The 25,306-nt window shown below is 42.1% G+C and overlaps 1 protein-coding gene and 1 long non-coding RNA gene across 9 annotated transcripts in view; one reads left to right on the top strand and one right to left on the bottom strand.

The window, feature by feature from the left end:
- LOC113024369 (uncharacterized) overlaps positions 1–21,963 on the bottom strand; it is an 82,864-nt gene extending 60,901 nt beyond the window's left edge. The window contains exon 1 of the long non-coding RNA XR_003272650.1: positions 21,901–21,963. This is a non-coding gene — a long non-coding RNA (uncharacterized LOC113024369). The remainder of the gene's footprint in view (positions 1–21,900) is intronic.
- Positions 1–25,306, top strand: part of lrba (LPS-responsive vesicle trafficking, beach and anchor containing) — a 176,802-nt gene that overhangs the window by 149,328 nt on the left and 2,168 nt on the right. For 3 of the 8 annotated variants that reach the window (XM_026171363.1, XM_026171365.1, XM_026171361.1), the window contains 9 exons: positions 3,127–3,294; positions 8,650–8,739; positions 10,892–11,084; positions 12,389–12,454; positions 14,180–14,335; positions 16,185–16,352; positions 21,429–21,530; positions 21,923–22,119; positions 24,880–25,031. In XM_026171363.1, coding sequence (XP_026027148.1) covers positions 3,127–3,294; positions 8,650–8,739; positions 10,892–11,084; positions 12,389–12,454; positions 14,180–14,335; positions 16,185–16,352; positions 21,429–21,530; positions 21,923–22,119; positions 24,880–25,031 — 1,292 coding nt within the window. The remainder of the gene's footprint in view (positions 1–3,126; positions 3,295–8,649; positions 8,740–10,891; positions 11,085–12,388; positions 12,455–14,179; positions 14,336–16,184; positions 16,353–21,428; positions 21,531–21,922; positions 22,120–24,879; positions 25,032–25,306) is intronic. The other 5 variants (XM_026171362.1, XM_026171367.1, XM_026171368.1 and 2 more) reach the window with 3 other exon arrangements.

The raw sequence follows: 25,306 nt of genomic DNA, 5'->3' as shown, positions 1-25,306 counted from the left end.
CTTAGGTTTCTTTGATGGATTATAAATATGTTCCTTAGGTGTAATCTTCTCGTTATAAATCGAAATTAGGTTTATTGAGTACCTGCATAGTATTGTGTGGTATTTTCTGAGTATATAATTTTATTATTGTGAAAAGGCAAATGGGAAAAAATTGTATTTACTCTGTTGCTTCCCCTCCTCCCATCCGAAAATGTGAATAAATGAGTCACCAATATGACATTTTGAAAAAGGTTAACTGAAGTAGCTGGCAGTAGTTGTCATTGTTAAATGTGACACAGTTAAGCAATGTCAGTGATGGGGACTTCTCGATCTCAGAGTGTAAGTTTTTATAGGAAGAGCAAGAAAACCAAAACAAAATAAAGCACTGGGCTCATGTCAATCATAGTGTCGCCTAATGCAGTGGTGTGCCTCGCAGATTGAATGTTAAGGATGATGTCACTGACTGGTTTCTAGAGTTTAAAGGTTTAGCATTTGTGTTTTTGGCAGATGTGAATCTGATCTGAATTTGTGAATTTGATTTGTTGCAACTGAATTCAATATGACTCAATATTTTAGGCTTTATTGGTGCTGAGGTTTAGAAATTTTGATTGCTTTTGTATTTAGATCTTTGTGTAATTATCATGTGTTTTTCGTGTGTGTGTGTGTGTGTGTGTGTGTGTGTGGCTCCCTGTACTATAGCTGTACTATTAAGTGTTGGATGAGTTTGTTGTTGGTTTCATTCTGTTCAGTGGAGTCTGATCAATGGCACCTTTCCCTAAGCTTCTTCTATTAAGATGTTTTCTCTGACGTCGGCTCATGATGTAAAATCCCGAGTTTAGATAAAGGGGCAGATTAAAGTAGTTGAATCCTAATCTGCCTGATACCACTGCTATTGCGTACAATTTACACACCCGACACCTTTGACGTGATACGATCGTGGCTTTTCTACTGCAGGCAGATACTCTTTGAATCTCTAAGCTTGATCTGCTGAGGTTAAGTTCCTACATCCAGACTTGAGTCAGGGAGACATTGACAAACCAAACAAATACAAAAACAGATACACACTTCCAATTCCAGCAGAGCGCACACAAATTCTCACTTACTCTGTTTCACCCTCTCCAAATGGATCATGCAAATGATTTCCATAAAGGTGGGCCTCAGGAGAGGGAGCTGCAATAACACGGCTGCTCTTTGTTTCCCTTTGCTGAATGACAGTTGATTGCGGTGCACATTAAATGCCCATCAGCCCCAGCTTTAGTTTTAGAAACAGGGGAGCAGGGCCTGTCAAAGGTCAATCCTAGTGCATAATGAACTGATCTCTCCCTCACACACACGCACACAAACACACACACGATACACGCACGACTCAACCTCTGCTATTAAAGGGAGTTTGAATAAAGAGGATTTTTCTGGCTTATCATGTAACATTAATAAAAAGGGCTGCCCTATGACATAATGTGACTATGGCGATGCCAGAGAGGCAGACAGACATGGAGTCTAGACCAGGGGTGTTCTGTTTTATCTTAAGACTAACGGTTAGATTTGTTTTTTGAGTGTGATCATAGACAGTAGGGAATACACAGATCCCTCTGCCTGCTAGTTCTGTTGAATCTGCAGCTTTCAGAACAGTTCTCACATGTGAAAATAATAAATAAATAATAAAAAAATACATAATGCTACAGAACATGCTGCTTAATGCTACATCAGTGACAAGCTGTGCACGAGACGGCACTTTTTAAAGTAGGGTCGGGTATTGTTTGAAACATTTTGAGCCTCAAAGACCAACTTAGCAGGAATTTGAATTTCATCAGATATCCTGTGCCAAATCAGCTTTTTCTAACTTTTGCTCTCATTGCTGTAGCTGGATACACCTTAGCTATAAACCAGAGATTTATTTATAAGGACAAAATCAGTCAAACTCCCATTAAGCTCTTTGTTGCATCGAAGGATTCGTACAAATTTATTGTATTTGAGTTGTGATTGATTGCCTCCGTGGTTATCCATCTTACTCACAGGGTAATAAACATTTTAAAACTGTTATGTGTTCATAAGTTACTGTATATACAGGGACATTTTAAATAAAACATACATAATGCATCTGGGGAATACAGGGGCAGTAATGTGTCGCTTACAAATGTATACAGTCACACAATCTGTGCGCAATGCTAAATCAAATGAAAACACACGATGATCAGACTTTGCTTACGTTTGATTATTGCAGCATTAAGCCATAAAAACATTTTATATCTTTGTTTATTGATCTTTTTTTTTTTTTTCATCTCCGGGAACCGAAATGCAGTTTCACTGTTAAGGTTCTCATCAGCTGGGATGATGAGATTCGTGACAGCATCACAAATTTAGTCAGTCAAGCTGCAGCGTTAAAAACCAGCATCACACCTAAAGCGCACACTCTCCTCTTCAGACGTGTGCTCGGCTCCCTGATTGAAAGTCGTAATTAACAGAGTGGGGAGGAATTAGATGCAGAATGAGCTGTCAGAAAGTCACATTTAAGTGAGGGATGCACTGGTCTCCGCAGTAAAAATTTAAATGATATAAATTGCCATTTAAGTGTAGCGCAGGCTAATGTTTTGTCACAAATTAATGTGACACAAGGCAGCAATGACAATCAAGGGCTGCCTCATTCTAATTTGGTTGTGTTTAGAGGGCTTTTGTGAGCCAGCAGCTTTACACAAATTAACACAATTGTCGGTTTTTATGAGGAAACCATAAATGCTTTTTCCCTCCTTTGCCCGCTAATGAGGAGAGAAAACGGCTTGTATGTGTGGCGTTATGACGACGTCTGCAGGAGAGCAACACGGTGCTCTTATCCGCTCACGACCAGCAGAGAAAAGAACAAAGACAGAAGCTGAAATGGCTCCCTAATGAACTACAAGAGTCCTCTAATGTCTTGATGCTCTCTTATGATCAGATATGGATTTACTGTGCTTTTTGCTCATTATAGAAATCATTGGCAGATTCTGTCAGAGGAACAATTAGAAGAATATTCCGCTTTCTCTGAGAAATTCACCTTTGAGGGGTATTAGTAATAACTGCTGTTCAGTAATGGGATGTTAGGGGAGTTGCCTTTTGTTGCATCTGTTGACATCCTAGATAAACCTAACTCTCCGGCTTCACCTCTTTTTAAAGGCACTGGAGAGCGAGTTTGTGTCCTGCCAGCTTCACCAGTGGATCGATTTGATCTTCGGCTACAAGCAGCAGGGACCCGAAGCCGCCAGAGCCCTCAATGTTTTCTATTATCTGACCTATGAAGGCGCAGTCAACCTCAGCTCGATCAACGACCCCATGCTCAGAGAGGTGATACAGTGCGTGCATCAACACACACACATTTTAATACACGTAGCTGATTTAACTGCCTTCGCAGACCATGCTGAGTAAGGAGAAAAATTCCATATTAGAGGTAAGTACTCCTGAGCAGCAGTGCTCTCAGATGGACGCTTAATCTGGCTATATTATAAAAGCACATGTCCACCCTCTGCATCTGTATGTCAGGAAGGTTTTGATGCCATTAGCCATGTTAAAGTGCTTGTAGAGTGGCATGGGAGAGCTAAGCTAACAATCTGCCACACAGTATTGCTGAGCGAAGCCTTTTCCTTTGTGTGATACCTTTTGAAAGCACTCCACCAAGTGTTCCACTTTAACGCCTTTAAGCCGCCTCCTTGGCTTTCATTCATTATTCAGTTCACTCACTTTGTACTGCTGCACACACAAGCAACACTGTCCTGCCCGAAAGCAACCAGACAAAACACAGTGTTGAAAAGAAAAACACAGCTAGCTTGCCCACAGCCAAACAAGCCTGACAACTTCACCAATCTGCTGTAAAAGGCAGCTAGCCAGCAGCGGGTCAATTGACCCTGCTCCCATCAGCCTTTTTGACATCTGCATTTTAGTGCCAAGAGGGGTGCATATTCTATTTCTTTTCTCTCCAGAGTAAAGTAACCAGGCGTTGGCTTTCTTTTAAGTGATTATTCGTGTTTATTACTGGTTGTTGTGGCTGTTTGTAGGCAACTTCTGAGATCTGGAAACATCCATACAGAAAACTCCAATACAAGGGCAAACAAAATGAGCAGGCGGATCTCAGTTAAAGTTCAAACAGATCATCTTCACAGTTTTGTCGTTGTTTGTTTGTTTGGTGCCCCACCTAAATACAAGAACAGAACAGTCAAGAAAAGGCCACGTTTTCACTTTTAAGAGAGACTCACCATGGTGCTAACGTATAAATGGTGATAAGTTCAGAACACACTAAGCAGGCAAACACCCTTTGCCTCCACTGTACTGCTGCCCTTCATGCTCAGTGACTGGAGCATCGCAGGCACCAGGGGTAGATCCTTGATTTATCACCTCATTCACCCCAATTCCCATCCAGATGTGCTTTGGCCTTTATTCACTCTCTCTCTCACACACATACACATACACAGACATGCAGATTCATTATCTGGGTTCACCGGTCATTTCCACTCTCAGCCCATTACCCATTCTTCTGTTTAACACACACACACACACACACAGCAGAAAATTGGATCACTGGTGCCTCCACTATTTCTGCCAAGCTGTTCCAGTGACAATGGGATTGATAATCTACCAACATACACACACACACACAGGCCTCAGAGGGAGGTGCTTGTGATTTGAGTGGCATTGAAAAAGCATCTTCGACTGCTGACTTTAAGGATGCATACTTAGGATTTGTATGCTTCTGAATGAGGTTTTTATTTGTCTGTGGCTTTGGTACCACATTTAGCATTTTACTATAAACAAATTAGTGTAACTGTCTCTAGCTTGAAGTGTTCTGTATTGGTGCACTGGGTCAAACTTTTGTGTGAAATGTCTGGAAAATACAGGGTGTAGTCATGAATATTGGTGTAGTTTAATTAAAATTATTAATTGATGTTTTGAAAGACTACAGTGGCAGCGTAGTACAGAAGCTCATGTTAAAAGTCAGTAGTCATCATATCTGTAATGCTGTAAAGTTAGCCTGCCTCGAGGAGGGAGAAAAAAAAGTTTCTTGTTGTTTCGTCCTCGCGGGCTCTCTCGCTGATGCTTTGATTGCAGTTTGCTGGGAGAAAACTCCCTGAGCACTTTAATTAGTTAAATAAACCAAACAAGCATTACCCCAGTGAGCTAATCCAAGGCTCTCCTTCAACTGTGTTTGTGCGGAAGGAAACGTGCCCTGTCTATGCAGAAGGTGGAAACACAGTTCCAGGCCTGGGGCTCGTCATGGCTGGGCGCTGGGGGTGGCTGAGGGCTGCAGGAGCTTTGGGACTGAGGGTTTGGGGTCTGAAAGTGTCCCTAGAGTATGCCATTACTGAGTGACAACTGTTTCAGTCTGAGCTGTGGTCTCGGCCAGACAAGCCCGCATTAGGACAGGCCCCGGGGCTGCTCAGTGTCAGGGGGGCGGTTCACAGATGTGTGTGCATGTACGTTTTTGTGTGTGTATATTTAGGTGGGAAAATGCAGTAGACCGGGCTGGAGGGTTCTGTATTTTTGCTTCGCTGATTTCTGTATTCCTGCCATGCTGCTTCACAGAGGCTAACTCTCCCTGTAGCCCACACACAAATACACACGTACAAGATTTGTGTGGCTCATACCTTGATGTGTTTCTACATATGCATGCATATGTATACATTCATTCATTGGTATGTGTATACCTTTGTATATTTATGTGTGCTCATCAGCATAAATGCACACGGTTGTGTGTTTATGTGTGCTTTTCTGTTCCGGGAGAAAGTTTGGAATATCTCAGCACAGATTAGTGAGTGCTGTGGAGACCAGTGCTGTGTTTTTCAAAACCATGATTACTTCCTGCACTACCTCCTGCTTCCCCTCTCCCACCCCAAATTTCATCTGTGTGTGCGCGTGTGCACATAGATGGCTTGCATGCACATCTGTGTTGCCTCTCGGTGTATAAAGAGAAACGCGCCCTGTGTAGCCTTCTCATCGTTGTACAGGGCTTCCCCTCTTTCGCATGTGATTATGGAAAATCCCACCACCTCTCACACGAGCGACAAAACACAGAGCCCCGCTTGAGTTGTTTGCCGTTTGCGTAATTCGGCAGAAATATATGCCCACGTGAGTCAACCTGCTTCGACAGTAAGCCAAAGTCACTCACTAAGCATAAAACCTGCTGGTTTATTTTCACTGGACAATGTGACCTCCTCTGCATAGAGTTGTCTCAGTATTTTAAGGTGGACGTTTAAAACCAATGATACAATCTGTCCAGTTTCCTGCTTGTGAGAAATACAAAACTATTGGTCTTTTTTTTCTTTCCCTTGGAGGAGGGGGTTGATTTGCATAAAGCAGCATGTTTTACATGGAGATCTATCGTGTCAAGCGACTGAGTAAATCAAAGGACAGGCTGAGACATCTGAGCCGAGGGCGTCTCGGCCATTTAAATGTATAGAATACAGAAAACCTTCATCAGACATGGGCCAATGCTCCCAAAAGAGATTGGCCTTGTGGAAGGCCCCTCATATAATCACCTGAGCATTGCATTGGCATACAGGATAGGACATGCTGACCTAGACTCAGCCACTTTCCAGCCTTCCACAGCCTCATAAATGTCAAATACGCACTTAATGAAGATAGGTTGAGTGGCTTTGAGCTTACGCAAAATGCTTTCCTGTGTAGTCAAAGAGATGGGCAGCATTTTGACCTTGAATAATGCAGTTATGTCACATGTCCTCCCACCAAGAGGCTAACTGTGGATGAGGTGGGAAATGTCATGATAGTGTTACACAGTGTTGATCAGTTTACTGTGACGGACCTTTAAATCCAGTCTTACAGACCAGTGCTAATAAATGCACATCACACATCACTGCATAACAGGAGCATCGCCTTTTACATCTGGCATGCTTGCACACATGTAGAAAATGCACTTGTGGCCTGAACACAAAACCGCAGACACTTGTTCTAACACGGACACTGTCCCTTCCAGTCTCATGAACAAGCACAACCATTGTTGTGCAATTTATGAATAAAACCATGAATTCTTTTCTATTTTAATTAGCCTCCCATAAGAAGTACTGCTCATGCGTTTGTGCCGAAGGATTTTATGAGCTAGCGCTGGATTATTACCATCTTATTCAGAGGCTTTGGAGTAAATTTCTTCTTATTCAGATGTAAATGTATAAAAGTAGACTAAAAAAGAAGGAAACCTGAGATTTTATTGCTTCTTAAAAGTGCACAAAAGTATAAAGACCAGTGTTCACATAAAAATAACATGATGTAGAGCTTTTGTTGCTGGATTCTTGGTCTTAAAGAGGCTGATGAAACCTTGTAATAGACAGTTACAATCACTACTTGCCTCTCTGGTTTCTGGTTAGTTTCAGACAATGGGTATGAGCAGACTCATTTCCCAACTTTTTTTTGGTTTTTTTTTCTCATGGAAATACCATACGCAGGCCTCAACCATGAGCTCATTCTCAGGCTGCGCCAAGTCGACTCAAACGTCTCAGCCTACACACACAAGCTGTCACTCCTACACAGCCAGTCACAGAGCACACCAACATACTGACGGGTCTGTCACAATTTTGTGTTGGTCATTTTCCCTCTTCCTGTCCCTGTTACAAACTATCCATCACACCGAGTTTGTCTCACAGGACTGCTTTTGCTTACTATTGTCTGCTTCTTATTGTTATATACATTTCTGCTGAGACTGAATTGCATCATTTTCTGTTTTTTAAGAGGATTTTGTGCACATGCAAATTTTGAATGCTTGCGTGTGTTATCTGGCTGTGATTGCTTTTCAAAATGTTTCCTAAATGAGGCACTTGCGACCCTTAATAAGATTAATTAACACAAATGCGCCATCTACAGTTTTAACCATCTTCCTATAGTCGTGCATGAAGCAGCATTTGCTGGTTTCATTTTCTGAAATTTCCCCAGGTTTTCTCCTTGTTGTTCAGTAAACGTCTGTGGCGATAACTCTTGGGGAGGGGACATTATTATACATTTAAGCAATAATTTGGTTAATAACAAGGCTAATAAATGTAACAATAATTAAAATGTTTGGCTTTTTTCAACCTACAGAACGGTATCGTGGGCAAATGTGTTGCAGCACTTTAGCGTAGCCTCATCTGTCCATACCGTGCTGTGGGCGTGTTCCCACTTCGTGCTAGCTGGCCTGACAGTGAGCTGTGTGATGATGTCCAGAGGCTGCTCAGCCGGCGTCTGCTGTGACATTTATGGTCCTATACCTCTTCATTAACACCACCTAACCAAGCCTACAAGCCCGCCTGCCCAGCCCTCCTCTGATTCTGTGTGGTTGCGGAGGAGAAATTGGTGTTTGTGTGTAAATGTGTGTGCGAGAGAGAGTGAGTGTCAGACTGTGAAAAAGTGTGTTTATATGTAGACCGTGTCCATGTGTGCTTGAGCACAAGTGCACGCATTTTTCCCTAGCTCTATGGGCTTTTGTGTTCCTCTTTGTTTTGTTTTCTTTTAGACATTAATCTTAGATTGTTGTAGCATTTATCAGATAATAATATGACCTTCACACACAGCGGAGTGGAATATAACCATTTTTCACTTAGAAACTGAGCCGTTATTGTTTCATTGAAATAGATCGCAGGACACAATTATCAAAGAATAGTTTGAGTGAGAGGAAAACCTCTAACATCTCTCTTCATTTCTGTGTTTTTATTCCTCCCCACTCAGGCTGTGGAGTCTCAGATTAGGAGTTTCGGACAAACCCCCTGCCAGTTGCTAATCGAGCCACACCCGCCCCGAAGCTCGGCCATGCAAGTGGTGAGTAGACACTGACAATCATCTCAAAAATGAATGCATATACTCCAGTATCTTTTAATTCTCCAGGTTAAGCTCTGGTGGGTCAGAAAACAGCTGATCATCAGTTCTTCTACCTGTCCAGTTCTTGTCTTTGATTTCTGGTCAGCACTCGGCAAAAACCTTTCTGCCCCCCGAACTGTTCTGTTTAATTTTCCTCTTTTCATGTTTCCTTTACCTTGTGTCCGCTTTCTCCATCTACCACTGTGGGAAAATAGCCTTGGTTTTGAAAGCATCCCCTCACTCATCATTAGTGAGGTGTGTGTGAAAGGGAGAGATCACAAATATTTGTGTGCATGTGCGTTTAGAAAGAGATTTCTGGAGAAAAGCACAGCTTCGTGCTGGAAACCTGGGTCTGAGCCAGATTTTCCACCTGAGCTGAAAAAAAAAAGAAAAAAAAAAGATGATCAACAACAAATGGAAGTTTTGATGTGACGGCCCTTTAAGGGCCAAGGAGTTTAGTCAGCATGCCTGCCTGTGATGGACCGAGGCCCCACGAGTCCCTATTAGCGCGGTGTCCCTGTGGTGCTGACAGCTGGCTGTAGACCACCACCCAGCGTGCGCGTGCACACAGACACGAATGCAGACGATTGCTTTGAATCCAGCGCCCGACTGTACGGGTGAATTCCTGTGTAATGTTTTTATTTTTACACCGCCGCACCATAGTTTTCAAACATAATATTCAGGCACCATTTTTCAAACACTTTAATTCCCTCCCCGCAGCTCCATATTGCTCCAGAACACGCTGTTCTCTTTGCTTTTTACGGATCTTGCTCTCTACTTTCTCTCCATCCTCTTTCGTGCGAGCGTGTTGTCAGAGTGTCGGCATCTGCCCATGCTGGTGGTAATGATACTGTCAGTGCTTCTGGTTAGCTGTCAGACACACCGGATTTACTCAGGTCTGTTCTTGATGTTAAACACTGATGTTCCTCTTCTTTACACACAAGGAGGAAAATAGCTTTCTGTTAGAGCTGCTTAGTACAAACACTCTATAAATGGCTGTAGAGCCTGTCTAAGCAGAGGAAACAGTCTGATAGGTCAATGAAATTACTTTTTTGTTATGACTGTTTTAGAGATGGTCTCTCCTGCCGTTTGCTCAGCTTTTACAAGAATAAATCTAGTGCAACCTAGCAAGTTGCTGTCATTTTCTGTCTTTGTATAGTCTGTTAGTCAGCTGATAGTACAAGTTTTTAAAATTAGTTACTTGTTTGCAAGGATATTCTTTTTATTATTACTGTAAATTCAACATATTTTGGGGGCTTTTAATGAAGCCAAACAAACAAAAAAAACAACAACCTGAACTCAGAGAAATTTGGTGTTTCTTTATTAGACATATATATTTTAAAGTCTATGTAATGACTTATGTTCATCAGATTGGTTGATAAGCATGCAGATCAGTTGCAATCTTAAAAAAAAAAAAAAGTAAAACATTTACACAGATGCTGTATAGACATGCAGTGCATGCATATATACACACACTGCATGTACAGTATAGCAGTTTACTTAAGAATCCTTCTCTACCCTGCCGACATGCACAAGGATCTTTTCTTTTTTTAATAATCTGGTGTTTTCTTACAATAATTCTTCTTTTACATCTGCTCAGTCTTCCTCATTTAAAAGAAAAGTTTAGAACACAAATACAAACTGGACATCACACTGTAGTCAGCCTGTGAAATCTATGGCGTCTTTGCCTTCTTCTATAAAATGTCTAATATATGATGTATAATATCATTACTGTGCACACTGAAGGGGAAATATTAATCAACAGACATTTGTTTCGGCTGCTTCAGTTTCTCTGTTAAAACTTAAATGTTGTTCTGAGATTCTCTCCTCATTTACTGTAGCGTTGTTTCAAATGCAGACTCTTGCCTTCTTCTGAACTCTTTGCTAGCTTTTTTGTGCTGCTTAGCTGCTGCTTACCACTATCCTCCTCAAGCCTCCTAACGTTCTCTCTGGCCTTCTCTTTCCTCCGTCTCCCTCTGTTTTTGTTTTCCTCCCCGTTTTCACCAACTGCTTCCTTCATCTTTGCGTTTCGCTCTTCGTCCGTCGCGCCACACCTCGGCTATTTCCCCGTCTCTCCCCTTCATCGCGTCGTCTGTCCCGGGGCCCTGAACAGTATCTTCTCCTGCAGACGCCTCTGATGTTTACGGAGCAGATGCAGCAGGATGTTATCATGGTACTGAAGTTCCCATCCAACTCTCCTGTGACACACGTAGCGGCCAACACCCAGGCAGGTCTGACGTCACCTGCCATCATCACTGTCACCGCCAACCGCCTCTTTGCGGTCAACAAGTGGCAGGGCCTGACAGGTGAGAGACTTGAAGCCACGAACATGTGCATTGAAACGAATGAGCTGAAGCGATGACTAAAAATAAAATCTCAGGCAGACAGAAACGATCCTTGTTATTGAACTGAGTTTGCTTTCACATAATTATTTTCATGCTGCTTCTGTTCATTTCTCCTCCATACGTTAGCTTCTAATTTATCAGAAGATCAACCTGCCTCGTCTCTGTAGGATGGACGTTGATTTGGGAGACAGTTGACTGTGTCTACTAGATAGCAGTATCAAATGTGACACATGTAGCAGCCAGCATTAGGTCCCACGTCCACCTCCATACATCAGCCGCTTACTACACAAAACCTTATTTACTCAACGTCCATCCTGCCCTAGAAGAAATATTAAATTTGATATCTAAGTTTACGAGGATGAACACTGATCAGATTTCACTGGAATTAGACATCATCCATGCATACCACAGGCTGGCCATATTGGGCAATTTTTCCTGCTTGGAAATAGTGGATTAATTGTAGGGACCCACTGGAGTCTGTTTAATAAATGATGTGCAGAGCAAAGTTGCCAAAACTGCTTTTAAAATCTCAGAATAAACGCATGAAATAAAATGACAAATTATGAGTGTGTTGAAAGCAGTGCACACTATCGTATCACATTTCATTTTTTACTTTTATTTTTTAATTTCAGAGCCGATGTGACACAAGTGTACAATACTCATACTGATAATTACATGTGAATCTTAAAAAAAAATCAAAATCAGGTTATTGGTGAATAAATTAGCTAAACTATTACAATTAATTAATGGATAGAGTGAACCTGAAAAAGTTTAACTAAATGTAAAGGATAAACTGCCCAAAAAATACACAGGTTAAAAGTAAATGAATGATTATATCAGCTAAACATAATTGAAATCACTAAAACAATACATAAAAAGCTCTATCGTGAGAGATTACTTGCTAAACTTGTGGTAAAAGGGTAAAATTGTTACCTCACTCTACAATCTAAGTTTTCTAAACATAATGGGTATATGCATGACGACTTAATCCAGTTTAAAATGAGTTAATTAGACTAAATATCACTTGCTGTGAATATGTTATAGTTGACTTTGTCAGGATAATTAATTAGTTTTGTAATACTTTGTGCTCCGAATGGCCTCGATAGCTTTTTGACAGCACTGATGTCTAATTTGTGGAGCGACTCTTGAGCCTCTGACTTTATGGTTATAGTTTTCAGCGTGTTATAATGACCTCAAACCCAGCACCTACTCCGCAAGGCCAGACAATTGCAATATTAATCCACTCTGTCTTCTTCTTCTGTCAGGTCATCAGGGCTCAACGGTGCAGGACCAGCAGTACCAACTTCCTGTGGAAATTGACCCTCTAATAGGTACGCTGTCCTTTACGACCGGTAGAGAATCCACACACGGGAGTTGGCTTCGTGTGGGCATGAAATGGGGTTTTGTGTGGATTTGTGCCTAAATCGCGCTGCTTGGTGACTCATGGCAGTCTGTTGGGCTGTGTCCCTGGACAGTAGATTAGAGTTGTTTCTCAGCCTCTGCCCTAGTTCACTCGTGATGATATAGGCCCTGCTCTCACACTAAACCATTTGCATGCAAATTGGAATGCAATGAGCTGTGGCCTAGGCCGGCATTTCATCATCAACTCCCCCTCTTTCTCCCTCTCCATCGTCCCCTTTCCTCCCTCCCTTTCTGCATCCTCTTTGGTTTAATTTGAGCGGAGGGAAAGGACGCGTGTCAATGGAAATGAATATGAATGTGGTAATAATGTGTGATTGAGAATGCACGGCGGACGGCTGTCAGGACAATATGGGCGCCTCTCATCCTTCACGACTTGTTGATGAGCAGGAGAAGAGTGCCGAGCTGCAGTGATGTATGGGATGCGCTGGCAGAGAGCAGGGAGAGACGAGCCACCTCTATCTGCTCCCAGCTCTGTTACTTTCCTGCAGCCTCCTGCAATCTCATACACATCTGCGAGGGGGGCTGTTTTTTCTCTCTGGGTGTTGTGGTCTCTCTGAGTCTCATCAGACCATATTCACACTCTTTTTTTTTTTTTTTTTTTTTTTTTTTCCCCTTCCAAAGACTACTGAAAATAACCAGGGTTGAACCCCAGATATTCATCTTTATCTGCACGCACTGTGCTGTATTTCTCTGCTTCAATGCTCCCTCTGTAGAGGCAGAATAAAAGAAATCTTATCTGTGCATCAGTATTTACACATTCAGTGCATGTTGCTGTTCTGTGCTTCAGCAGATGTGTGATTTGTCACTGAATGCACAGGTTTTGGAGTATATTTATCCTCCAAAGTGTTTACTGTATATCTCATTTCTAACACTAAAGAATAAATAATGTGCTAAATAATGAATTTTGGTGTTGCTGGGAGTGTGCGTGTGTGTTTTAGGGGAGGTAGCTGGGATTTTTCATGTCAGTAATATATTTACACTGTTTGCATTCCAGGAGGAGCCTGAGCTAAACACAGTAAATTGAGGATGAGCGTGGAGCCATCTGTGGCTTTGGGGAATGTTAAAAATCGGTTGAAATATTATTCATAGCAGATATACTGGACTTTCTCAATTTCCACTCTAGACAGTCTTCTCTGACACCTGTTCTCCATTGCTTTTGACCCCATCAAATAAGAAACCCTTCACACCGAACATATTTCTAGAGAAGAAAAAAGACGCCTCTCGTGGAAATGAGAATGTCGGTAAATTTGCTTCTAACCAACTTGGCTTAATTACACAGCCAAGATGAATTTTCTGGGTCTGTTCGTACTTGAGTGGGGTACATATTTTGTGAAGACTGCACGCTCTATATTACTCAGCCTCTTAGACTCTCATAGAAAATGTGAAGTCCCTATAAACTTAACCCCTAGGATGTTTTATGTTTTCCCTCACAAATCTTCTTTGCACCCCAGCGCTGAAACCTTAGTGGAGGTGCGCTGAAGTGTGAGCTCTTTGAAAGTAGTTGATATAAAACAGTAAAGGGTTTCTCGGATCACGTTCCAGGTTTCATACTTCTCTGGACATCTGTGCATTTTCAACATGTAAACATCTTTATTTTGCTCCGTTTATTTTGATCTCCTCTCATCTCCTTCCAGCCAGTAACGTGGGTCTTCACCGTCGGCAGATCACAGATCTGCTAGATCAGAGCATTCAGATCAGCTCGCAGTGTTTTGTTATCACGGCTGAGAACCGCTTCATCCTTCTATGTGGTTTCTGGGACAAGAGCTTCCGGGTCTACTCCACTGACACAGGTATCGTTTCACCACAATAGACCAAATATCCAACTGGCCTAATGTGAATGTATCTAAACTAAAATACCTGTAATCTCTCCAAGACTTTCACACATTTGCTGTTTTTTGACATCAGATCCTCACTGTAATGTTTTTGCTTTAACTAAGCTTCTTGTGTATATATATTTTTGGCAGTATGGAAGCTCACAGCATATTTAGATACAAATTAAGCCATATGAAATTGAAATTTAAAATGAATAACACTCCTTTGGCTTTCCTCTAGCACCATCATCAGGTTGGGCATACTAGTGGTCCGGAAAAGACCAATGAATTCAATACTAGTGGTTTTCCTCAAAACTATTAGGTTATGTAACACAATAGAAATACTACTATTAGTTGTTAGAATTCAAGTATTACCTAATAAATAAAACGGCATGCATGTATTTTGCCACTGACCCAGTGATCTGCTTTCATGTAGTTGTGGCAAGTGTCCTACGTTTGGTTGCTATACATTTAGACTCCTTCTTGCCACAGTGGGGCTCTTTTCATTTCCTTTTTAATTCTTTTGCACAAGTTCAAACTTTGTGTGTCGTCAGCAGTGTCAAAGCCTTTTTTACCACTAAAATGCATTATACAGCACAAAAATGGCTTTTTTTTTTAGGTTTCTTTGATTCAGTGTGATTTTGATTGTTTTTTGTTTTTTGCTTCTGCTTTGCTGGTTAACTTACTGTTTTTCCACCTAAAGCCTGAGTGCTACTTGCATACACACATCCAATACACTCGCTCTCGTGCACACACAAATGCCATCAGGTCAGGGGTCCTAAATGAAACTGTCTGAAGCTTCATCTCTGTACCCCGCTCCTCAATGCTCCCCCCCACACCCTCAGCCTCATTCAGTACTCTACACACATCTATACAACGGGCATGCGATTCAATTTCTACAGGCCAGGCCCTCTGTGTCTTTTGATGGAGGAGGGAGGGAAGGAGGGATGGGAGCACAGAGATAGCTCTATTGTGCGACTGCCACCGGGGTGTGCGACTGGAACGTGAACACAGTTTAATCGCACACGCTCAACAGCTGCCACCGAGGTCCCTAAATCCCCCAGGTTAAAGAACTGAGGGATTTTATCAATTACAAGAATTGATTGGTACACATCCACAAAACCCGTAGCCTCAAACAGTGACACACACACACACACCGAGTTTAATTTGTCGGTGTGCACACATGCGTGTGAGCATGAGAGTGAGAGTTTAATACGAGGTGCGTGGTAGCCATTATTGCAGCACCCGTCATTACTTATTTTCAGCGTTTATAAAAATGTCAAACATTTTACATCTTTGATGTCTCTGTTCTTCTTTGAAAGTTTCATAATAATCCTCGTCGTTTTCAGCAAGATACAACTTAATTATCCCGCGGGTAGCGATTCTGACACCCAGACAGAAATGTCATGTGCTGCAAACTACCCACTGTTTGACTGCAGAGGTCACACTATGAGGAGCGTAATGAGTATTAGACAGCTAGACAGTGGGGCTGTGGTCTGGGAATCTGACAGCAATTAGCCTCTTTATATATACACACAGAGCACCCTGGATGTGCACAGGCGCACACACAAAGCTGAAGCAAATATTTATTCTTGTCTGGGAATTAGTAGAAGTCTGATCTTGTGTGGATCAACTAACTGAGCAGACAGATGATCAACAAACGCATGGTGGGAAGTTCAAAAGGACTACTGCAATGCAAAAAAACCCTATCTCCCTTATTGTTGAGATGTTTTAATCTATTTTTAAGTAGTTCATTCCTTTGATGTTTACAGAAGAATGAATTTTGATTTACTAAGAACATCCCTGAAAATTTGTGCGCTTTTTGCAGGCAAACTGACCCAGATAGTGTTTGGACATCGGGATGTGGTGACGTGTCTGGCACGCTCAGAGTCGTACATCGGAGGCGACTGCTACGTCCTGTCGGGCTCGCGAGATGCCACCCTGCTGCTGTGGTACTGGAACGGAAAGCATAGCAGCATTGGAGAGAGCCCAGGCAGTAAGTGCACCTTCTGAGAGCGTGCACACACACACACGCACACAGCTCTTCACCGAGCTCTCTCTCTCGCAGACAGATGTGACTGTGTGATTTACGGCCTCCCTCTGTAAAGTAACAACTAGTTTCGTCTGACCAAGCTAGGCCTCCTGCATACAGATTGGATTTCGCAGCCCTGTCGCACCAGGAACAGCTTTCGGTAATGTGTCTGAGATTGCGTGCGTGCGTGTGTATTTCTGTGAAGCCAGATATGGTGTGTAGTGTGTGTGAGAATCTGTCTTTAATGTGAGTGAAAGTGAGGGCCACTTAGAGACGTTAAATGTGATGTTGGGGGTCGTCGGGCAGCGCATGAAAGTTCACCACCATCCGAGGGCCACGGGGTCACGTTAGTCGATAAAAGTGAAAAATGTCATGGGCCTCCCTTACGTTACCATAACATATGGCATTAGCCATGATCAAAGCACGGCGCACACATTGCTCGGTCCTTAGCCCCCTCGGTGCTAATTTGGTCAGCTTAGATTGGCGGACATGTTGATAAGTGATCCATTACAAGTGGGATGAAATTTATGACAAATTGCGATTTGGTTAATAAGCCATATTGGTTTATGATCGTGCAGATGATGGTCATCTAACACATCCATACACGGGATTTTAGAGCAGAAATACACAAGATTTTTTTTTAAACATATTTAGTGGATAACCAGTGGTTTAAAATACTGCTTTAGCTGCACATTTTCTACAAATAACAAATATATGAATATGTTTCCATGCATGTGCTGTACATGTCCTTGCAAGTGCTTGTGTGTCAGTCTAAACTCCTGGTTACCAAGCTGAAGCTAGAGGAACAGACAAAGCAGTCGTCATCTCATCCCATCACCACCACAATGTGATGCTCCATTGCCCCAGACCGCAGAAAGCTCTCCCAGACATGAACTTCTGCTGCACACACACGCACGCATACACACATACATGTACTAACAAAATGCATACAGACAGCAGACCTTTCTTTATTCCTCTCCCACAGACACACGTTAAAGCTAAAGCCTGCACACACACACACATTCCTTTGCATGCATAATGTTCTGTGGGCATCCCACTCACTTCATAAGCTTGACACAAATACATCTGAATGGCTGATATGCACATGCACACAATGACCTATCCCCACTTTGTTCCTGCTGCAGCCACATGTTGTGCACAGCAAAGATTTTACAGACGCTATCGCCATCTGCTGGGCACCTAACAGCAATCATCTGAGTGTGGTATTTACTCAGTAACTACAGTATTTCTGTTTTTTCCTCTTGTTTTGAACGCACCATATGAGAGAATAAATGTACGTAGGTTCACTTCTGCCACTCCTAAGGCCCAAAAATTAATTTCTTTTTAAACACTGAACACAAAGAAACAAAGAAGCTGCCAGTGTAATAATTACATCATAAATTATTTTTAATTAGACTTCATGAACTGGCATTTTATCCACCTCATTTTAAACAAACATATGAAAAGAGATATTAAATCTTATTGAAGTGAGGGATCATGAGACTGTGATCACCGCGGTAGATAGCTTTTGCTCCTCCAAGTATTGAGGTGCATAATCTGAGGGGACGACAAGCTAAGGGGGTGCGTCCACCCTTAAAACCTCTACAGTGCCATGATTGATATAGAAGGAGGAAGAATACTCATCCCTTTATTCCATCTTTCCGAGGAATCTAATGAGACAAACACAGACTGCTTGAAGACGCATAACATTTCAACATTTCATATTCTGGGCGTGAACTGTTACTCCGTAAGAGATGCTATAGAGCCAATAAATGCAAAACCAGCTGTCCCTACTTCTAAAAAACTCTTAGCTGTTGATCACGTGGCTCATGTGTAAATCCGACTAGCATCCAAATGCAGTGTGGTTTAATTTGGTTTATATATTTGTATTATGTAATTTGTGCCAAATCTGGCTTTCACCTTTTCATTTTAAGTGCTTTAAATACTTCCTCAGTTATTTTTCCTGGTCTACATTCATTTATACACACAACACACTAGAGCAGGGCGATATGGCCAAAAATATTTATCACGATATATATTTGAAAATTTGCGATAACGATATAACCGACGATATAATTGATGCGAGACAAAATACAACTCCACAACATTACTAGCGCAAAAAGACAACCTTCCATTTATTTTCACTTAAACAAGAAGCTGGTTTTTATGTACATTAAAGCTTTATAAAAATGTAACAGTGCAAATGCAAATTCCTTGCTGAAAGTTTAACCAAAAGGCATTTCCAGTAGAAATGGGCTGACATATCCTGAGCATAACCATGTATAATATCCACTGAAGTTAAAAAGAGGTGCTTTGCAACATTAAACTGCAGTGTGCAGTACGCATTTTTCGGACCATAAGGTGCACGGGATTATAAGGCACATTAAGTGAAACAAAGCAGTCAGATAAATCAAACTTGATTAAACTCATTCTTCTTGCTTCCTCCACTTCTGTACCATTGATTCATTAATGTTGAATTCTCTGGCAGCTGCTCTATTCCCATGTTGCAGTATATTAATGACTAACCTCGTATTGTGGATGGATTATCTCAGTTGTTCTCCTGACTGAAGTTTGGTCCGTTTACAGCATCCTGCCATGCGATTGCATTTGTCTCTAACCATGAAGAACCTTAACGTTAACTTTTATAAGTGGAAAAGTGTTAGTGTTCGTCCTCCAGCTTCACTGTTTATGTTATGCTAATATAGCTGTGTCGCTAGCGATCACGTAGCACATCATTATATACCAGCTAGCCCAACTTCAGTAACCCTACAAACGTCACTGCTGTTTAGTTTCCTGTCTTCATTTATGTTGGAAGTGATAGCAGAGCTGTACGTTTGATTTTTTTCAGAAATCTCTCAGTCAGAACATGCAATATCATGCTTAGGTAACTAGCAAAACTAGCGAGCTAACTTCCGCTAGCTTCCTGCTAACTTCTAACTCCGTTAAATGTAATAACTTTTGTTTTCATGGATGCCTGGAAGTTAAACTTTATAGTTACACCTGGTAAAGCAGCAATGCTGATCGTTTTATTAAAGATGAAAGAATTTAGACAGTTTTTAACGCTCAGTGATGCTGCAGTGTTGTTTGACCTGAAGCATACGGAGTTTAGGACCCAGATTACTCCCAGATTTAAGAGCATCTTAGTCCGACAAATACGACAATAACGACGGCCGCTTGCATGTTCTGCAAAAAAATGTGCTTTGTCGTGTATCTGACGGACAAACACCAAATAAGTTCCACATCACTGAAGTTGCACCATTTTTACAAACCAATTCTGGTTCATCTGCTTCACTCAACAATCGGCCATGTGCGTATGAAAACAAAGGCACTGCGCATGCGCGTTTTACTCCCATTCTATTGCGATATTTCATTTTCCTATCGTTGCCTAACATTATACCGGTATTACCGTGAACGGTATAATATGGCCCAGCCCTACAACACACTAACTTAATCAATCAAACACAGTGTCGGCATGCAGCTGAACTTTCCTTACTAATGGGTTTAGTTTTCTGCTTTTATAATTGGTCTTTATTTTATTTCATTGTGAATCAAATGAATAAATACAATAAAATAAAACCAAGTTATACAAAAATTAAAATATAGTTCATGACAATACAAAACCAAGTTAAAATAAGGAACAAAATAGAATAAAATGGAGTCAAAAACAGTTATTATCTCAACAGAAACAGTTGTTTTTTTTTTTTTAGAATAATTGTTTATTTTAATTTATTTGTAATCTCTTAATAGTTTGAATATAGGGTTGTTACTCAGGGGCACAATCAAGAAGTTCAGATTTGGTATTACAATACAAGCACTTGGCCCACAGCATATGTAGATGTCTCAAACACACACACTAACACCTTCTCGTGTTTAATGTACTGACACATTTGGCCTGTGTTTTTTTTATTTACTTGTATTTTTGTCAGTTTTTAAAGTGAAAAGTTTCATTTCAGTTACTTTTACATTTCAGTTTGTGTTTTTGTGTCAGTTTGCTAAAATGTTTTTTCCTAATTTTCGTTTTTAGCTTAGAAAACAATTTAATTATTTTTGTCAAATATGAAGACAAATCTTCTGGGATAACAAAGTGACCTTGTAGTTGGATCAAAATATCATTTTAACATTAACTCCTATATTCATTCAGTTTTAGTTGTAGTTGTTTCCAATTAATTTCTTACAGTGTGAAACAACTTTTCAAAGGAAAGGTCTTAAATGACATTGCATTTGATAACTAAAAGTAAAAGTGAATAATAGGCATGTTCAGTATAATTTACTACATGGGTATGTTGTCTTACACTTTTCTGTGTTGCTAAATTGATACTCGATTGCTTTGGCGCGCACAGTTTTGGAAAAGTTTTATTAGGAATTCAAGCGTGTGTGAGTGTCCTTGTCTTTTTGAGCTGAGGTTGCGAAAGACCACCTCTCAATATTTAAAAATGCAGTCCAAAGATGCAACTGTGCGTATGAGCGTATTTATGCCAATGCGTGTGCTTACAGACAGAAGACAGATGGAGAAGTAACAGCCGATTTTGTTTTGTCGCTCACCCTGACAGCTCAAACCAAAACAAAATCACACAAACTTCATAACGCACTCTTTTTTTCCTTCTGGCTCTCATTCTCTCTGTCAAATGCAGAAACATCTGGATCGAGTGAAGGCAGCGAGGGGGAGAAGGTTTTAAACATAAGAGGAGGCCCTTGGTGACAAGTGCTTGAAAGGGAGAGTGAATGAGGGGAGAAGCAGGCTTAAAGACTGTGCAACAAGTCCCAGCGCATCCGTATAAAATAACATGTAAAACACCCTCCAGGATGATGAAATTAGCAATTTTATTTTTGGTTATTTTTGAAAGCCCGCCTCTTTTTTAAAAAAGAAATTTTTTAATAGTTTGGAGTGAAAATTTTTGTAGCTTCAGCTGTGACTGCAGTTAGAAGACTAAACCAATCAAGGAGAATTTAAATTTTTTCTTTACCTCCTTCTAGTGGCCATAAAGCAGTACTGCATATGGTAATACCAGGATTGTCTTCGCTTTGTTTGTGTTTTGCCAGCAGACTTTACCACACCGAGGGCCATCCTTACAGGCCACGACTGCGAGGTGACTTGTGCAAGTGTGTGTGCTGAGTTGGGTCTCGTCATCAGCGGCTGCAAAGGTGAGACTGTTTGTCCCTGTAAAAATGTAAGGCTACACTTGTGCTGCTTGCTATTTAAAACTAACAATGCACAGGAGCAGACAAAGGACAAATCTCAGTGGCCACTATATTAGGAACACCTGCAGAGTATGTGAGCTGTGTATGAGCAGATGTTTTTTCAGAGATGATGCACAGACATGTATGGGAATAACAGCAATTATATAAACAAGATATGAAGGTCATTTTTTTCTAAATAACTGACGGAAAAGAGAAGATATAAGTATTTCTACTATAGGTGTACAGCTGCACCGAAGATTAAAAGAATAAGCTAAAAACAAACTTTAAAAAGTCATTTATGCTTAAATCAAGCTACGGATTAATTTGTTCTAACCTCTTGTCTCATCTGTATATAGAGGGTCCTTGTCTGATCCATTCCATGAATGGGGACCTGCTGCGGACCCTGGAGGGACCAGAGCGCTGTCTCCGGCCTCGCCTCATCCAGTCCTCCGCCGAGGGACACTGCGTTATCTATTATGACAAGGGACAGTTTTGCCTCTTCAGTGTCAACGGCAAACTGCTGAGGCACATGGAAGTGGAAGACGGCGTCAAGGTGAGGACACGATCACACACATGCGCCTGCACGTGTGCGTCTGCACTGCATCAGTATAGAAAGTCCTCTCCCTGATTAAAAGCTCGGTCTTGGTTTTAGATGCGAGCGAGGTAAAGGTCGCTGTGCCTCGGGACAAACTTACAGCCTCACATCTGTTCTTTCCTTTTCACCCGCATTACACCAGAGGAAAGGCCTCTTTTGATCCGGAGCTCTGTTGTCAGGTCAAATTGCGTTGGCGACGCTGGCGGAAAACATTCCAGAGGAGTGGTCAGCTCTGGACACCAACACCATTAACTACCCTGCAGCGCGGGACGACACATTCCCCATTTCCCACATTTCCTCCCTCGTGGCTCGGGTGACATAAGATAGCGACTACTGCCTTTGGTTTCCCGACCCGATGTGTCCGGTTTGGCCTGGGAAATGTAAGCTAGCCCTGACAGGCAGCCGCGTGCCTGTTTCCTATTAAGAAAGCTCTTGTGCCCAGGCTCCTAACCTGCCAACCAGCCCCGCTCCCACACAAAGCCACAAATATACTCAAATACTGACGGAGTGCATTACAATCCCTGTGAAACTAATGCTGGATCTTTGTGTCTTTAAGAGAAACTAACAGCGTCCTTCAGACAGTTTTTGAGCTTCAGTTTTTTGGTTTCTTTCTGAAGATGAAACTTGGGAACAGTTCAAGCTACTGGCGTTCTTGTCGGCTCTCCTCTGCTGCTGTAAATTCCAGTCGTGTCAGATGGCATTAGGAGAATCCTAATATCTTGGAGTGAGGCTGTAAGAGTCTCAACTCCCTCCCTCCCTTCCGCCTGCCTCACCCTCTCTGCTTCACCCTCCTGGTCTGAGACTCCAACAGTATTTTGTACACTCTGGTACATACCAGAATCAATCTTCTCAGCCCTTGGAGCGTCTGCACAGTAGGGCTCCAGTATAAATAAGTGTTTGTCCTGGCCTGCAGTACACACTCAGAAACGGAGAGGAAGACTGTGAGAGAGAGTGTATGCACTGTGAATTTATAGGGGTCTGGAGTCAGAGGTTAGATGACAGGCTAACAGTCGGCATCCTAGTCTAATAGCAGAATCGGGTGACAGGAGCCATACTGAATGGATTACATTCTTTTAAGTACTAGTATAACTCAGGCAGTGTAACCATTCCAGCAGTTCTTTCGCTGCCTGCGTCCGTGTAACAGGAGGATTAACGGCACCATAAATTAAACTTTTTACCTTCTCCAGCCCCAGAATCCACCCACTGTTCCTTGAAAGAAGTAGGAAATATGGGCATTAAAAGTGCATGTGTTTCTGCTGGAGTCATTTTTTAGTCATCCGAGCCCGGGTAGCCATCTTAGCCCCCACAGAGCCATCGGCCATCTTGTTTGGCCGCCCAGTGGCAAAGGACTGATTTATAATGTCTGTCTGCAGCCTCCTACCTGGCCAGGCTGACATGTCTGCCAGCTCCCCTGCCTCCTGCTGGGCTCCAGTAAGGTCATGGACTCCATTAGTAGATACACAAGTGCATTAATACAGCATAAGAACTGATAAATAGTTTTACTTTTACTGCTGCTCTGTTGAACGTTATTATGTTGCTTGTGGTCACAAACTTTTAGGCAACTTGGCTAAACTGCGCCGAGCACTTTGCTCTCTTTCATCTCACTGTACCTGTTATTGTGTTGGTGGTGGTTTGGTTGATGGCTCAGACTGAAATGAGCGCTCGTCTTTATCGCCGCTGTCAGATTAACTCCGAATGTTGACACACAAGACAATTGCTGTGGACACAAAGCAGACCCACAGCACACAAATCAACCCGGAGCTGCGCTCGCTCGTGCGCCACGATGACGATGATCTAACGTGACAATTAGTTTGGATTGATTCTCAAGGCCAGCTGAGAATCCAGGGCATCACTGCGCAACGCTTTGTGTAGCTGTGTGTGGGAGCGCCTTCACATCCAAGTTTGTGCCTGAATGAGAAATAAGCTTTCCCCCCCCCCCCCCTCTTTACATACAAAACATTTTTGCTTAATTAGGCTGCAGGTCTTGAAGGGTTATTTATGTTTTCCTTACCGAATCAAGTTCCTGAAAATGACTTGTTCCAACTTCAAGTTTAGGTTTCAGTTTTCCGTTTAATGCGAGCCCAATTCAACACACATGCGGCTGCTGATTGAAGCGTCTCCCGCTGAATCGCCGCAAAGCATGTCACAAAAACCGCAGAGGACAAAAAGCTCTAAATTAGTGTCATTTGCTGCTTTTAGAACTTAACATTCTGCCTCGTCATTTCATCGGCTACGGTTACTTGCTGATTGATGCTCCCGACTCGTTCAGTTTCAGCTTCCACTATGCGCTGCGCTCTTAATAGACTCCAGCACACGACTTGATTTGTGTACATGTGAATCCCGCGGGACCCGTTCGGCCGCTACAGTTTGCAGGAAAAGCAGATGAGACTAGTAAATCTCCGGGCCTCGCTGTGGGGAGCCATCTTTGTTGCGGGTCGGGGTCTGTGTGCAGAAAAACCCCTCAGGATGGCGGCGCTGACCTGAGATTTTTTTTTGTCGGATCGCTCGACCTCGCGGTACGAGCTTTGCTTTGACGGTAGAGACAAACTGCCCCCAGATCAGCGGCTTATTCAGAGGCAATTTATGCACACGCTACCAAGTTGAAAACCTTTGAGTTTGACCTTTGTGGGACACTTAACAGATGACGCTGGTAAATAATTGATTTTGCATGATGGAAGCGAAGAGTTAAGAAGGAAGTTCTCTGATCATCTTTCACAGGCTGTGCTCCTCAGCCGTGATGGCCAATACCTGCTGACAGGCGGCGATGGAGGTGTAGTATCTGTTTGGCAGGTCCACAACCTCAAACAGCTGTTCACCTATCCGGGCTGTGACGCAGGAATCCGCTCCATGGCCATGTCACATGACCAAAGGTAACGCGCTCAAACAAAAGATCATGCATATGTACAACAGTGGCTATATTTATTTGAAGTTTGCTCACTTGGACAATAACGAACAGTCTCTAGTTTTAATGGAGAGAGACAGAATACTAACCAAAACTTTAGAAAAGACACATCGCATAAGAGTTATAAATTGATTTGCATGTCATTGAGTAAAATAACTATTTGATCTCCAAGCAAAACATGACTCAGTACTTAGTGGAGAACCTCTTGGTGGCAATCGCAGCAGTCGGATGTTTCTTGTGGTT

This window comes from Astatotilapia calliptera, chromosome 6 (genome assembly GCF_900246225.1).
Source record: "Astatotilapia calliptera chromosome 6, fAstCal1.2, whole genome shotgun sequence".
NCBI lineage: Eukaryota > Metazoa > Chordata > Actinopteri > Cichliformes > Cichlidae > Astatotilapia > Astatotilapia calliptera.
This window is presented reverse-complemented; position numbering and strand designations above follow the sequence as displayed.